The 17343-nt window shown below is 37.9% G+C and overlaps 1 protein-coding gene across 4 annotated transcripts in view; it reads right to left on the bottom strand.

The window, feature by feature from the left end:
- Positions 1 to 17343, bottom strand: part of SCAF8 (SR-related CTD associated factor 8) — a 171319-nt gene that overhangs the window by 128072 nt on the left and 25904 nt on the right. For all 4 annotated transcript variants that reach the window (XM_086743406.1, XM_086743404.1, XM_086743403.1 and 1 more), the window contains exons 4-7: positions 14849 to 15010; positions 12834 to 12990; positions 11049 to 11179; positions 7470 to 7646 (exon numbers count right to left, since the gene is read on the bottom strand). In XM_086743406.1, coding sequence (XP_086599532.1) covers positions 7470 to 7646; positions 11049 to 11179; positions 12834 to 12990; positions 14849 to 15010 — 627 coding nt within the window. The remainder of the gene's footprint in view (positions 1 to 7469; positions 7647 to 11048; positions 11180 to 12833; positions 12991 to 14848; positions 15011 to 17343) is intronic.

Here is a 17343-nt window from a genome sequence, read left to right as displayed (position 1 = left end):
AAACAATCCAGAAGTATTTCAGTAGCATTTTACTTTCTTGAAGAGAAAACTAAAGAACAAGCATGAAGAAATACAACAAATGTTATTTGTCACTGAGATGGGTCTTTTTTTCTGTAACTATTAATTGATAGAGCAGTGCTACTAAACCCACATCCATTCATCCATCTTTACACCTTGGAAGTCTTCTTAAAAGCAAGAGTTAATGCTGCACTACAAAGCGCCGTAACTTCTTCTCAAATTCTGGTCTTGGAATAAAAAGCCAAGACGATGAGAACACAGGGCAGTCATTTTGAAATACCAAAGAAAAAATGTCTCCAGTAAAAAGCCATGATGATTCACCAGCCTATTTTCTTTCTCAAGATGCTCTATCTACTCTCAAATTACTGGAGTACAGCAAGAAGATAAGCTAAGAGACTGATCAATCAAAAAATTTTTGAGCTATTTTCCCAATGAAATAATCCGACATATATGATAGCAGAACTGAATATATCTCTGGCAAAACACAGCAGAAACATAGACCATGAAGCCTACGTGAGATGAGGTGCTAAAATCCAGAATAGCTTTCACCATACGTATCTAATTCCTTTAAAGTAAGGTGGCAGTCATTTTTTTTTTCATATTGTTAGGATATTTTCAAGTAAAGCATTTGCAATACACTGCTGCTCTGAAAAAAACCTTGCATTTTAGAAAAACACCCTATCTTTAAAATATTATTATTCTTAATCATGTATTTTCCATCATGACAAAGTAGAAAGGAAGATAACAGAATATGTAGTATTTAAACATCTGAGAAAAGGAACAAACTGAAAGTAGTCAACAATTTACGATATGTAAAAAAAATATTTAGTTAAACTGAGGTCAGAGAAAACCAAAGAACTTCCAGTGAAGATAAGCAAAAATGCAGTATGACTTTTGTTTAAATTTGTTTTAAAAAACATAGATATTAAAGGGAAAAAGCTGAATTGGAATATCTTGATTTTTAAAGAAATTGTAACAGAATATTTTCTACAATAACGCTACAGAAATTAAAATAAATTGAATATTAGGATACCTAGGTTAACCCACAACACACACGCATATACAAGTACAGGATTTTCCATAAATGCTCCACCTGTTACTTTGATTACCTGAGAAGATAATATGTTCAGGAAAAGCAACAGGAATGATTAAAGACATGAAAAAAAGCATTTTATTCCAAAGGAAACAAAATGCATCTTAAGGATCAGGATATTCTCTTCAGAAATTAAAGTAATAGGACATAAATATATAGGAAATGTTGATCAAAAAAATTTTCTTTACCATAACACAAGAATATAGTCAGGTAGCAAGATCACAAAACACGCACATTTGATGTTGAGAAAAGAAAGGAAGTTTTCATGTAATGCATATTAATTTCTGCAACTTATTACCACAAGATACTATGGAGACTGAAGAGCTTGAAAACAAAGGACTGGAAGAACAGCTGAATTTATTAAAAACAGGTGGTTTAAAAAAAAAAAAAAAAAGATGGATACTCAGAACATTTGTCTTTTGGACACCGCCTGCAACCATGTAAGTATTTCTATATTCACATCATGGTCCCATCCTCCATTCTCTAAACTCCATCACAAGTCTGTTCAGTGCCTTCTACACAAACTACTCAGTATTACTAATTACTGCTTTCAGGAACGGCTAGCTTATCTAATTTTGCTGATGCAGCTTTTTAAGATGTTCAGGACTGGTGACTGTACCTTAGGTAAGAATACTTCTTCAACTTGATGACACTCATTCTTCTACTCCGTTCTTCATAAATCTTAGGATCACAGGACAGTCCAGGTTGAAAGGGACCTCAACAGGTCCCAGTATAACTTTCTGCTGACAGTGAACTTAGCTGGGAGCTCAGATCAGGTTACTCAGGGCTTTATCCAGTTGAGGCTTGGAAACATCTTAGTTTCCAACAACTGAGACTGCACAATCTTTCCAAGTAACCTATTCCAGTGTTTAACAGTTCTCATGAGAAAAAAAGGTTTTCCTTATACCCACTCCAAACTCTTTCATTTCAATTTCTGTCTGTTGACTATAATCCTGTCACTATGCTGACTTCATCTTCTTGATGACCTTCCCGTAGGTGCTGGGGGGGCTGCTGTTAGGTCTCCCCCAAGCCTGCCTTTATCCCAGGCTGAACCAGCTCCAGTCCCTCAGAGAGAAAGTGCTCCAGTCCTGATAATTTTGGTGGTCCTCCACTAAACTCACTCCAGTTTGTCAATATCTTTCCTGTATGGGAGCAACAAAACTGGATGTGATATGCTAGATACAGTCTAGGGTAGATGGGATATCTAGATGGGACAATCATTTCCATCAATCAGCTGGCTATACTCCTGTTCACACAGCCCAGGATGTTGTTGGCCCTCTTTGCGGCCAGGGTACTCTGCTGGCTCATGCACTGTTGTTTTAGGTATACTTGTTAACAACTTATTTTCTTATAAAGACCAGAACCCTAGAGATCAAGCAACTGTATGTCTGGTACTCAAACAAAGACCGTTAACAGTCTAGTGTTGCTGTTCATTGTACCGTTCTGACACCTTGGTTTTTGACACTCGTATCTCTAACAGTATCGTCACCTGCAATTGAGGCATTTTATGTTAAATACAAAACTACTGCAAGCTCTTTAAAATGCATACAAAAACTACAGAACTTGAGAGCATCCTAGAAGATTACTAAGAAGAAGAAGATGATCTAGATTTGCTGTCAGGAAGCAAGCAATCCCAAAACGTTTCCTCTTAAAAAAATCTGGTTTACAGTTTTTATTTTATTTTATTTGGGCATGCTACCTGGACTTTGTTACTAGTTACTTTGAAGCAGCTCCAGTCTGGCCCTGTCAAATGAGTCCTCATTAGTAAGTGCAGCATATCTTTTGCTTGAGCTTAATCCAAATGAATCTAATTCTTGCATTCAAGATTGCTCAGCACTGTGAAACGATGTGTGTTATATGCAAACAATCAGAAGTTTAATCTCAAAAGCATGCTCCTGATTCAGACTAAAACACTGCTGTAGCTGCTTCCCAGAGAAGTAAATACTGCTTTTTAAACACTTTGTTTGTTAAGGCTGCCATGTCTAGTAAAAAATTATACCATTATATAATAAAATGGAAGTAAAGAGTCTAGTAAAGAGAATTATACCATTATGACTCATGGTCTTCAGCTACTGAGAAGTAGCAGATGATATTGGTGCTGAGAAACCATTTTAAAAAGTAAGGAAAATTACTACTCTCCAAACTTATCACTGCAAAACTAAGATTGCCCATGAACAGATATATATTAATATGTACTCTTCTGCAATACCTAGATTCAGAAATTCTCAAACCTAAGAAAAAGGAGCAAATAGGTATGGTAGTGCTAACACTAAATCTGAAACAAAAAAGGGAATTCTAAAACAACATGTTGTTTCTGCAAAGCAGTCTAAATAACCTTTGAGTAAAAGCCTCAATGGACTAACAAGGCTTACATTATCAGCTCATTTACAGCGATGCTGCAGAACACTGAACAAGGAATCATAGAATCATAGAATGGTTAGAGTTGGAAGGGACCTTTAAAGGTCATCTAGTCCAACGCCCCTGCAAGAAGCAGGGACATCCCCAACTAGATCAGGTTGCTCAGAGCCTCAGCCAACCTGGCCTTGAACACTTCCAGGGATGAGGCTTCTACCACCTCTCTGGGCAACCTGTGCCAGTGTTATACAATCCTCAGTGTAAAAAATTTTTTCCTAATATCCACTCCAAATCTACCCCCCTCTATTTTAAAACCATTACCCCTTGTCCTATCGCAACAGGCCCTGCTGAACAGCCTTTCCCCATCTTTCTTGTAGGCCCCCTTGAGGTACTGGAAGACCGCTATCAGGTCTCCCCAGAGCCTCCTCTTCTCCAGGCTGAACAGCCCCAACTCTCTCAGCCTGTCCTCATAGGAGAGGTGCTCCAGCCCTTTTATCATCTTCGTGGCCCTCCTCTGGACCTTCTCCAACTGGTCCATGTCCTTCTTATGCTGGGGGCTCCAGAACTGGACACAGTACTCCAGGTGGGGTCTCACCAGGGCAGAGTAGAGGGGGAGAATCACCCCCCTCTACCTGCTGGCCACGCTTCTCTTGATGCAGCCCAGGGTGCGGTTGGCCTTCTGGGCCACAAGAGCATATTGCCTGCTCATGTTGAGCTTCTCATCCACCAGCACTCCCAAGTCCTTCTCCTCAGGGCTGCTCTCAATCCATTCCCCGCCCAGCCTGTATTTGTGCCTGGGATTGCCATGACCCAGGTGCAGGACCTTGCACTTGGCCTGGTTGAACTTCATGAGGTTGGCACAGGCCCACCTCTCCAGCCTGTCAAGGTCCCTCCGGATGGCATCCCTCCCTTCCAGCATGTCGACGGCACCACACAACTTGGTGTCATCAGCAAACTTGCTGAGGGTAAACTCTGTCCCACTGTCCATGTTGCTGACAAAGATGCTGAACAGGGCCGGGCCCAGCACGGACCCCTGAGGGACGCCACTCATGACGGGTCTCCACATGGACATTGAGCCATTAACCACTACTCTGAGTGCGGCCATCCAGCCAACTCCTTATCCACCGAGTGGTCCGTCCATCAAACCCATGTCTCTCTAGTTTAGAGAGAAGGATGTTGTGCGGGACAGTGTCAAATGCGTTGCACAAGTCCAGGTAGATGATATCCATTGCTCGTCCCTTGTCCACCGATGCTGTCACCCCATCATAGAAGGCCACTAAATTGGTCAAGCATGATCTGCCCTTGGTGAAGCCATGTTGGCTGTCACCAACCACCTCCTTGTTCTCCATGTGCCTTAGCATGATTTCCAGGAGAATCTGCTCCATGACCTTGCCAGGCACAGAGGTGAGGCTGACTGGCCTGTAGCTACCCAGGTCTTCCTTGTTCCCCTTTTTAGAAATTGGGGTTATGTTCCCTCTCTTCCAGTCATCAGGGACCTCACCAGACCGCCACGATTTCTCAAACATGATGGCCAGTAGCTTGGCAACTTCATCCGCCAGTTCCCTCAGGACCTGCGGATGGATCTCATCAGGTCCCATGGACTTGTGCACCTTTAAGTTCCTCAGATGATCCCGAACCTGCTCTTCGAGTACAGCGGGCGGTTCTTCATCCTTGCAGTCCCTGCTTGCGCCTGCTACAGCTTGGGTGGTGGGACAAGAGCCCTTATCAGTGAAGACTGAGGCAAAAGAGTCATTGAGTACCTTAGCCTTCTCCATGTCCCAGGTAACCAGAATTTGAGATGTATTATAATCTAACTCGTTTAATGCAGAACTGAGGTACAGATCACATACTATAAACACAACTCTTCCACAACGTATAAGAACAAATCAACACTATGTACCTACTGAAGCTTGTAGAATTCCTTCCACAACACTTACGTTCGAAGTTCCAGAAATTACAATCACGTACATTCACTCTGCTGATAACTTTCATGACAACAAGACTCCTGTATACTATTACTGGTATAAACTAACTAAAGAGCATCAGGCTGAACTCACTCAAGGTATATAAACATCTCATCAGAATGCCAGTTCTTTCCATTTGCTCCAGTATAGTTGTCCAACATTCAAGACAGCCATACCTGTAAGTACACCTATCCATACAAATGCTGGAATTGAACTCTACAGAGTAAACCACAATACAATGCCATATTCTTGATTACTTTTTGTATCTAAATACTGAGGCAGTCCCCATTAACTGATGCATTGATTACCAGTGATGTGATGGTTATAGCTGTGATACAGCATAAGTCCAGGTCATTTTCTTCCTGACTTATTTTTACAGCTGCATTACTTTCATTAGTAATGACAATTCTTTATTATTTCAGAGATCTGAGTTTAGCTATTCAAATTCTAGAAATGTAAGATACGTGGTCCTAAAACTTTAAGTCAGCAATTATCAAGTTCTGAGCAGCTAATTGTCTGAAAGAGAGATTATCTGGGTTAGGAAAAAAAAGGGGGTTTGCTTCTCTGATGCCCTTATTATTATTTATTCACTCCAGGATGATCCTACAGGTATTACCTACAGAGATGTTTCTTCCAAAAATAACAGAACAAGACTTATTTATTTATTAAACTTTGAGTAGAAGTTCTTCCTTTTTTATTCTACCAATATTATACCGCTACTACGGTAATTGTCAGCATGGTTATCGCTACCTGACATTCAACTATATTAGTCTTAAATTCCTGCATTCTTTTTTTTTTTTTTTTTTTAAGATAGGCACATATGTTGCAACACACACACTATTTCTCTATCTACAAGGTTGGTTTGTTTGTTTTTACATTTTTATATCCTTTAAAAAGTGTCACATGCTTAGTTTTAACTACAGTCAAAAATTTATTTCTTCACTTACTACCACTATAGCTAAGATTAGAAGTTTCCTTGGTATTTATAAGAAAATTACAAGCTGAATCACATTTTACTCTTTCGGGAAAACAGCGTATATAAACTTCGGCATGTTTTCCCTTTCATTACCTCATAAGAAACCATCTCCTACCTCAGATAATAAACACAGGAAGGTGAAATACAAGATGTTCAACTCTCACGGCTGTGTTACAAAGGGTGAAGAATAACATGTAACAATGGCTTAGCTTTGCTATATCAAATCCATCTTCACACACACTGACTCTTCTAGGTCCCTTCCAACTTTAGAGATTCTATGAAATGTCATTTAGCCCTAAACTCATATAAAACTAATATTTTCATTCATACTACTCTCTCTAGACAATTTTTAAATTCTCAAGATAGAGCACTTTATAGTATAGAATCACATAATGGTTAGGGTTGGAAGGGACCTTTAAAGGTCATCTGGTCCAACTCCCCTGCAAGGAGCAGGGACATCTCCAACCAGATCAGGTTGCTCAGAGCCTCATCCAGCCTGGCCTTGAACATTTCCAGGGATGAGGCATCCATCACCTCTCTGGGCAACCTGTTCCAGAGTTCTACAACCCTCAGTGTAAAAAATTTTTTCCTAATGTCTAATCTAAATCTATCTCTCTCTATTTTAAAACCATTACCCCTCATCCTGTCACAACAGGCCATACTGAACAGCCTCTCCCCATCTTTCCTGTAGGCCTCCTTTAGGAGACCTTTAGGTCTCCCCAGAGCCTCCTCTTCTCCAGGCTGAACAGCCCCAGCTCTCTCAGCCTGTCCTCATAGGAAAGGTGCTCCAGCCCTCTCATCATCTTCGTGGCCCTCCTCTGGACCCTCTCCAACAGATCCATATCCTTCTTGAGTTGGGGGCTCCAGAACTGGACACAGTACTCCAGGTGGGGTCTCACCAGAGCAGAGGGGCAGAATCACCTCCCTCAACCTGCTGGCCACACTTATATTAATGTATTTTAAATATCTCTAAAGCAAACCGTAAAATCCAAAAGACAACTCTTTCACTTAGTTGTATTTTAACAATAAATATTTCTTTAAACTTCTATTATTCTACTTCTACCTTATTAAAAGAGACACTCTGTTCCAGCGGATTAAGTGTGTTAGCAGCAGCAGCTGCAGCTGTAAGTTGTGCTGTGAGGGCCTGTAACTGAACGACAAGACCCGCATCCAGGGCTTGAAGTAGTGAAGGCTGGGGTTTCTGCTGCTGTATCTGCAGTGTCTGTATCAACTGCTGAAGCTAGAAGAGAAAAGATAACAAACCCATTAAACAAGATTAAAAACAAACCAAAACCAAAACACAACAACAAACCAAAAACCAAACTAGCCTCTTCCTCTTCCAACTATGGAAAAAAAACCTCAGGAATCAGTATCACCTAACCTATGGCTATTACTTCATCTTAATTTGTTTTCACTTACAGCAAATTTTGTTCCCACTTACTGGCTAATTTGTTTTCTGTGGCTGATAAGACATGCAGATGCTTCCTCCTCCTAACTTGCTCTGATGACCAGTCACCAGTCAGGATTTCCTGCTTTTCTAGGGGTTCCCCCTCTTCTGCTTCTCCAGTTTCATTCCTTCTGACCTGAAAACAATCTGTTAGCCTACTCCAGCTTCCTAAGGGCCCACCTATACTAGGAACAACTGCATGCTGCAACAACATTTGTGTTGCACTGGCTGCACGCACTGTTGCTTGCACTGTTGAAAGCTCCACTTCAAGTTGATGCGGTATGTCTATGTGAAGAGCTTGTCCTAGAGTCTCTGGATCAGTCACAAGGAAAATCTCATGCTAAAACCCAGGTTTGCACTGACAGAATGCAATTCTCTTGCTATGCTAACAAAACATAAAAAGCAAACTAACCAGGAACTGGGAATATAATTTTACTTCCTGCAATGGCACAGACTTTGGGCTCTGTGTAGCACTATCTTAGAACAAAAATTGCCTACATGCAATGTTGAACCAGAAGCAGCAGCTCTGGGGCAACAGATCAATAGTAACAACAAAGTATGTTACAGTAAAAACAAAGTAGGGGCAATGCCAAAAGACAGATGCTAAAAAAATATTTTAAAACAGTGCTGGGTGTTTCAAATATTTTTTTAAAATAGTTTTGGAGTGTGCTGTGGTGGTTGGGGTGGTTTGTTTGCTTGTTTAAACAACTCCACTCACAACTCAGGAGAGGTCTAGGATTATACTGGTATGAGTACTAAATATTATCAGAGAAAGAACTTTCGGAAGTCTAGTGAATGGACACATAAGACATTTCATCAGAGTATGTCAGGGTACCCTAAAAGTTTCTTCCTTCAAATCTAGAGCAGGAAAATGAAGAAAATGAGAACATATTCTATAGTTTTTTAAGAAAAAAAATGTACAATTCAATCGCCTGGTGTATCTTTACTTTCTTACTCTAACTTCCTATTTGTGCATCGTTTTTAAAAGGAGCTGTCCTAATGAGGAAATAAAAGGCTTTTCCATGTACAGATCTATTCATCTGTCGAACAGAGATGCTCCCATAAATTTGGACAGATTTACCTTAAGGTAAACCCCTGGAGCCTTATCTTTGAGTATTTCTGGAAAAAAGGCTGAGGAAATCCAAGTAGTTCAAACTATATTGACATAAGTCCCTGATTAACTTTATGTTCATATTCCACCTCTTCATGGGGTTCACCACTGAACTCTTACAGGATTCTATCTCTCCCTTCTTACTAGGGCTCCCCAAAAACACTACATAAGCTGATCGGGTTCATCTTATTTTCCACAATGCATTAAAAATGTATGATATTTTTTCAAGATTGTTTTAGAGTTACCCTCTGATAATATAGAAGAACTCTTCCCATTTTTAAAAACATCTGTACAGACTCCTCATACAGCAGAGTCTCTGAAAATGCTTAAATTATTGTTCTGCCTCACCAATAGCTTTCACTGATTACTGCAATAGGCAAGGTTGCAGAGCTCCCCCCTCCACTGGCTGGTCCACAAAAGATGAGCAAATATGCCTGGTCCACCTTGTGCGCTGCTCTGACTAGGAAGGAATCAAACTGAAGAAGCAGAGATGGAAGCCCTAGAGTGGGAAAATCCTGAGTAGTCATCGTTCTAGCTGTTTTCACATCCTTGTTGGTCACATCTTTCTTACTCTTCCCTATTCTATGTCTAGACTCTCAATTTCCTTGCATCTATTCTCACCCATTAAACACAATCTTAAGATGAAATCAAGGACTTTGGAGCTGGGGGAGGGGGTGAAGTGGCTTAGAGATCAGGAAGAAAAGAGCTGGACAGGATGGGAGAAAAGAGCTGGACAGGATGGAAGCACATGTTGCAGTTCATCAACCAATCCTAGAGATCTGCATGTACGTATTTATTGTTTACACCATCTGTCTCCATGCTTCTGGTTAAGACTACATTTTCCCTCTCCTATAATCCATTCTCTTCCTCATTTTACCGTTTTGAGCTAAATATTCAAATGTTATTTCTTTGTGATATGCTGTCTTTAAAACTCTAATTCCCTTCTCGTCTTCATAATCTTTGTCTTTTCCTTCATCCTTATCTATTTTTCAGAATACTCTCTAGGTAATAATCTTCAAAACTACTTTACTTACTTTCCATATATTTCCCATTCTCACTTCACATCCCTTCCTTGTTTAAGAGCTATTCCACTATATTTCCTCCACATTTCACAAAGTATCACACAAAATCATTTTGCTCTGCTTTTCAATGACCCATCAACTTCTTTCAACGTAAATCATATGAAAATACTCTCTCCACTTGACTTATGAACAGTTACAGATAACTCTGCTTAACTGAACACTGTAAAACAATCTCACTAAGTAAAGTTGTTATTGTCAGCACCAGTGCTTCGTAACAACTCACTGGTGACTGCTTCTCATTCGCATGCACGGGATTTTTGTTTAGTACCCTAGCAGGTAAACCATCCTATTCCTCACTCCAAATAAAAATCGTAATGCCAAAATTATGTTGGTGCCAGAGTTGTAGCATAAAATGAAAACCTATGATCTACATCTTTACAGAAAGCTGACTGTGTGCACTCAATTCATGTGGCTGTGGGTTAAGGCAAGCAGTCCAATGCATACTGCACAACAAGCCACTTTTCTGAGTTGACCATTTAGAAACCGAGGAACACAGTCCCTTCTAAGACCTTATTTTTGCATGCTGCAGAAGAAAAACTGTATTTAGCTGATGGAAATATAAAGAAAAGAATCAACACACAAAGCACTTCCAGGACGAGCACATTCTCATTATATGACTCTGTAAAATGTTTAGCTTCTTGGGGCATCCAGCAAAGAAATACGCTTAAACTGGCATTCCATTTTATACCTATATCCATGAAATCTTAATGCTGCTTTTGATCTAGTCATCTGCAATACTATATAGAAAAGTATGTATTATAGACTCTTATTTGAAGTCACATTCTGCAATACTTTTAAGGAACAAACAGGATTGGTTACAAAAGGTAACAGGAAGTTTTAGCTTACCTGGAACTTACTTGTGATGAACAACCTAATGGGATAATTAACATGGATACTGGACACAAAACTAAGAGATACTCATGAAAGCAGCATTCCTTAAGTGTACCTTAAAGACACAAAGCTTCAAACAGCGTACAGTGTAACTGTCTACAAAATATTTACCTGCTGGCCTTGAGGACTCTGTAAAATCTGTGCAACAGCAGCAAGTGTATCTGTATTAGCAATTTGAGATACCCAAGGATCAGGTAAACTCTGCACCACGTTGGCTGGAGTAACTGGAGTCACAGGTGTTCCTAAAAAAGAGAAAATACAGTATGACAAAATATTTTAACACGTAGACTTAGAAATAGTGTTAGCAAAGTAAAAAAAAAACCCGCTGTTATTAAATACTGAGAAAGCACTGTATTAATATCAATTGAAATAATTTTTCTGACACACACATAGAGCACAGAAATAACACAGACTCATATCAACATTCCTCAAGTACCAAGATTACTTTGTGTAAGTGTAGTTCACAGCTCTTTGCTTTGACCTATGGGGACTACTAAAAAAACACTGGCGAATGCAAAATAAATAGGTTTTACACAGTAATCCAAACAATTTAGTGGAAACAATATATATCAAATGATAATGGTTAGCAATCTATTCAGAAACGTCTCTTAGTCTGGAATTTACTGGATTTGCGCTTTATCCACCGGAGAAACCTTAATGATTCTACTAAAAATTTCACCCTGCAGCAGCTGGATTCATCAGGATTGCTTGTTTTATCATTTTTTTTTTCTCAGGAGGAACACTGAGACTAAATCAGCGATCTGATAATTAGTTTCATGCCATAATCCAGAAGAATCCTCCATCCCTGCAAATACTCCTGCTTTAAGCTCAGAAGTAAAGATATAACGATGAACACTACATGTAAATTACTACATTACTGTTTTAAAAGACATCTTGCATCAGAATTTTAGAAAGCATTAGAGGAAAGCTATGATTTCAACAATTTAAAGTAATCAAACTAACAAAAATAAAAAATATTGAGCAAGTAAATGCAGTAAATCCAATCCAAAAACTGGAACTTTCATATATTTATAGACACCAATGAAAAATAAGGTAGATTTGTCTACCTCACTGCTTTTCAGCATGGGATCAGCAAAAGGTGGGTGACAAAAGCAGGTCTGTATGTGCCAACAAACAATTTATATATGTAAAGTTTCCCATACATCCCAGCCTTTAATGAAGAAGTCTTCACAAAGTGAAAAAAGTTGAAAAGCCAGTTCCCCACCAACTACCAACACAAGTAAGAAAGATGCTTATGGCACAAAATGATCAAGTCTGCACATATAACAACGTCAGTGTTTGGTAACTTGAGTTACCATGAGCAGTTTTTTTGCCTACATGATTCTCCAGCATGATTTCTGGCCCGCATACTTCAGATCTGAGGGAGAGGGACATATGTCGCTGGCTGCAGGTTATATTGTCAATGTGTTTCTTTCCTCTTGAAATCATTGTCTGTTGACCACCAGAAGTAAAGGAGCACTGTCTGACATTATCCAGCAAGCTCAATCCTACAGACAGTAAAAAGCTACTGATGTATTCTCTTCAATTTCTCTCAATTGTGGTACCACTAATTATCACAGATTGTATTAAGTGCTGTGGTGGGGTTTTAAGTCTGTCAGTCATCTACTGTTTTAACTTTGAGTGCAAAACTAGGTCTTATAGATTCAGCTTGAGTAGCAGTGCAATAACACGCAGTTGAAAAGTAAACACAATAGGCTGCCTCTTGTTTTTGCAGTTTCCTTGATCTAGATGCTGGCTACAATATAATTCTTTCTAGCATTCATTTGATTTGTCTAAGGGAAACCAGTGAGATTTTTCAGCATGTTAACAGCCAACATACCAAAGCTGATGTAAGTGTTTTGATTCAAAGTATGGTTTTAACCTGTTTTTGTTTACCTGGTGTATTGTTGCTCATAGCAGCTGTAGTGCTGGGCAAGACAGGGGTCACAACAGGAGGAGGAATTCCTGCTGCCATATCCAAGAGAGGTTGAATAATTTCACTCTTGAACACATTATTCTTCTGCCACAAATTTAGCACTCTAACAATTTTACTCTAAAATGAAGAAAGGATAACAAAAGAGCTGAGTCATGCTTATCTTTCTTGTTATTACCAATTACGGAATTATCAATTAGTGATGTTAATCTGTCTAGACTGAAGGACATTCAGGTTTACAAATGGTAAGAACCGTAACAACAGTTATACTGGGTCACATCAAAGATGTCTAAGCTATGAATTCAAGGCTGACCCTAGGCAACAGTAAAGACACACTGTGCACACAGTGACAGTCTTCTCTCAATTGAAAATGAAATATATTAAAACAAAACAAATGTAACTGGTGCTTTTGTACCTTTGCTCTTGGAAGACAATATGGAAGGAAAATTATTTTAAGGAAGCATATTAAAGTATTACTAGTAATATAGCCAAGGAATTATTAGTCTCCTAAACTTTTATTGTCAACATATATGAATGCAATTCTGATCCACCTATGAACCAACATTATTTACGTGCACTGAAAAATGGGTATATACTAATAAGTCTATTAAATGCTTTTGTTAGGAAAGTAGCTCAATATTTTTGCAAGCTCTCTTGATGAAGTGAGAAATTTAAAAGTTTAAACTGGAACACAATCCCTTGTTTATTGAAATTACATAGTAGGACTTAGAAATGGGATCTCAGGGAAGGAAAAAAAAAAAAAGTCAAAATTAAGAATTCATACAATTCCATCACATGTAACTCATTGTTTAGCCTGCATTTCTATTACATTTCTATTCCACTGTTTTGATCTGCTCCCAAATTTTTTCTTTTCCAAGCTTCACTTCTACCAAAATGCATGATTTTGCATTGGATACAAATGTATGTGACAGAAAAAGATATCTCGCTTATTTGAAAAAAAAAAAAAATGTTAGTTGTATTATAAAGAGCAGGAAGTTCTTCATAGGATCTTGTGTTTGCTGTCATGAAGATGGTTTAATTATTTGAATTCTATAAAACATGAGCATAGAGTACTTAACCACAGTGTTCAAACCAAAGAAAAAAAGTCTGTTTGCCCAGAACTCCAAGAAGATATTTTAATAGAGAGAAGTGCTGAATTTTCATTGCATGGAAGATGTAATTTAGAGTTCCTTTAAAGAACCTCCTAAAGGCTTCCATTCAGCATTACAGTACGCGAGCCTTTCCTCTTTGAAAGTCTGTTTTACAAGGCAATCCTTGACTGTTACACAAATTTTCCATCTTTTTGTAATTTTTGAGTTCAATAAGAAAAAACTCTAGCTATTGTAAGATCAGTGACAAATATGAAGGAAGTTAACTGCCTGCGCTTGTTGCTATTTCCAGCCAACCTATTATAATTTGGTAGCAATCTTGACTACTCTGGTCCAAGGGAACAGCTGAACTATTAGGTCAAACTATTCAAGTCAGGCCTTATTCAGCTGTTGGTTGATTCAGTATAACAGGAAAGGTAACTTTTAAGATACTTTTCTGTTTTTCTATTGCTCCTTCAGTCCAAAACACAACAGCTTGTACTGAAGATACTGCTACCAAGAAAGATCTTTATTCCCTGACACTATACCAAACCTGCTCGTTGATTTTCTCACTGAAGATGGGAAGAAGACAATAAAAGACTGACTACAACTCCCTGTCCTACCACATGCCCATTTAATTTTCTCCTATCAAAATACATTAACTCAAATCCACCCAGTCCTGAAAACCTTTCCAAAAGTCTAATTAATCTAACTGGATGTATCTTCCCTCATCCTTACACTTAGACAAGCAAAATTAAAGACATACACATAAATGTGTAAGTCTATAATTAGGTCCACTCTAGCAAGCAGAAAGTGAGTTCAAAACCCTTATTCTTTATAGCTAACATACTAAAAATTGTTTAATTAGAAAAATCTGTAAGTGGGTTCACCTTGTCATCCCCTGGACAACGGTACAAGTTCTGGAAAGTGCTGATGATGTTATTGCTGAATCTTGGAGCAAATACATCCTTTTCTTGCCCAAATTGATGCCGGGACTGTCTCACAATGGAGTCAATGACATACAGACCAGGTACCTTGTATTCTGGTTTGCACTACAAAGAATAATAATTTAAAATATGCATATGTGAAAAATAACAAAACATAACATTCTCAGAGTAAATACAAACAGTCCTCTCTAATTTTTAAATGTGTCAAAGTATTACTAAAATGTTCTCTATTTAATAAATTGTCCTGAAAAATCAAACTCCCTCAAAAACAGCTAACCTTTAACATTCAAATTATCACATCTATATGTATTCTGCAAATATGTAAATGGTTTAATACCAATTTCCTACGACTGAAAAAATTAACTTTTTAGAATACAGCTATTAAAAATTAGCACATGACCCAAATATCCTTTTTAACTGCACATATCTATTTTAAGAGCACAGTATAATGCATGACCAAATTCTTAATAATATTGTGACTAGCTGTAAATATAATTTAAAATATTTTTGTCCTTTATGATCAAAGTCAACATTAAAGTTACAATTTGTTACTTTATCTTACCTCCTTGTAATTAGTGTGCAGTATATCATCCCTCTGTCAGAACTAAAGATACTTATGTTTGGCTGAGAATATACCAGTGATATTTATTTTAGAACTCTGGAAAATGTGCATAATTTACAAACGGCATGGTATTTATAAAGCATATCTGCTAACTACAATACTATTTACCCTAAGTAATTTTATTTTCTTAACAACTAAAGCTAAAATTTTTGTCTTTTAATTGGAAACTAATTGCACCAGGCTATTGCAACTAGTTTTAAGACAGAATGAAAAGTGGAACAAAATCATAATGAAGTCATCACCAGAACATACTATGACATGAATACTGGTTGTATACACTTATCATACAAGGTCCTGTGGAAAACATGGGAAAGCAAATCCATTCTCTCCCTGAATCTAGGTAGTCTATAAACATATTATGCAACAGACTAAATTCATAATCTCTAACACAGTGCCAAAAAAACCTCTTCAGACTACTAATTTTATTACAGTCTAGATGCAAATTTCCTGTTTCGAAAAGTGCTGATTTGCTAACATTTGCAACCTTGATAAAGGATTTATTTAGGCTCTAAACATGGTTCAGTGTATTGAAGTCTGGCATTCTTTATTTTTAACAATGTGTGTGGCACCCTTTTAAGAATAAATTGCATTTTTAAAATTACAAAAATTAAAACCTAGTTGGATATAACACACTGTCTTCAGAGAATCACTTCAATGTACTGTAGCTACAGAAATTTTAGCTAAATTATTACCAAAAATAAGGATATTCAGCATGCAGAGTAGACAGGTATACAGCTTCTCACAATATTCAAATCAATAAAATCCACAGATACTTAATAAGAAAACTCAAATATGTTACGTGAAGTATTTAAAAACATGGCACATATAGAAAGCATAAGATGATAGTTAATATAATAATACAGATGATACAAATAAAAGACAATAAAATACAAATTAAAAAATTAAAGAAGAAGAATCACAACTGAGGCAGTGAGCCTGCATATCCCTAATCTCAGATGAGACAGCTTTTACACAACAAATATTCACTTATTTTCTGAATGAGTCTGAGCAATGAGATAATTTGATTACTCAAAGAATTTATTCAGGTCTTGCTCTCACAGGGGAATATCCTTACATATATGAAATGTGGTCATTTGACCCCTGAAGTGATGTTTTGACAGAGAATAAAAGTCAATCAAAATGACAACAGAACAGTGAGTTAACACTGCCACAAAACAAAATGTCACAGGCAATTATTTCACCTGAAGTGTCAGTATCCTCATGAGATTAATTTTGAAGAAAGAAAATATTGGAGTAGTAAAGAATCAACAGTAAACTAACTGAGATGGCACTGACGTCATTCTGGACAAGCCTATGGCAGATTTTAATGGAAGATTCACTAGTCTTGAGCTTTAACTTGAAGTGATTGCTTCCAGAAAAACAACCAAATTCTGTTCCAAACATACACCTTAAGTCCATAAATATAAAACGGCTAGCTTTCATCTACTTAACTCCAATTCTACTAAAATAAGAACTTACTATTTGATGTTATTAATAATTTGTGTTGTTTCACTAAATCATGTGAACTACTGAAAAACACACATCAAGCCCACCAAAGTGAAACATTTAATCCAGAGTGATCATTAACAAGGTTATCAATATATCTGCCTTCTCTAACCACCAATGAACGGTGCAGAACTCCCTCACCAAATAGTACTGGACACCGAACACACGTGTGAAGATAACCCATTCTCTTAGTAGCCTGTGGAAGGGTCACAACCAACCAGTCCAATTCCTGAAAAACTGCCACTCTTTCATCCAGAGGGTAAATCTTCTCTCACGCCTCTGAATACAGAACTGTGAATCACAGCCACTG

The sequence above is a fragment of the Chlamydotis macqueenii genome, chromosome 3 (assembly GCF_036417535.1).
Source record: "Chlamydotis macqueenii isolate bChlMac1 chromosome 3, bChlMac1.mat, whole genome shotgun sequence".
In the NCBI taxonomy this organism is placed as follows: Eukaryota; Metazoa; Chordata; class Aves; order Otidiformes; family Otididae; genus Chlamydotis; species Chlamydotis macqueenii.
The sequence above is the reverse complement of the archived record's forward strand: the minus strand, read 5'-3'. Positions and strand labels throughout refer to the sequence as shown.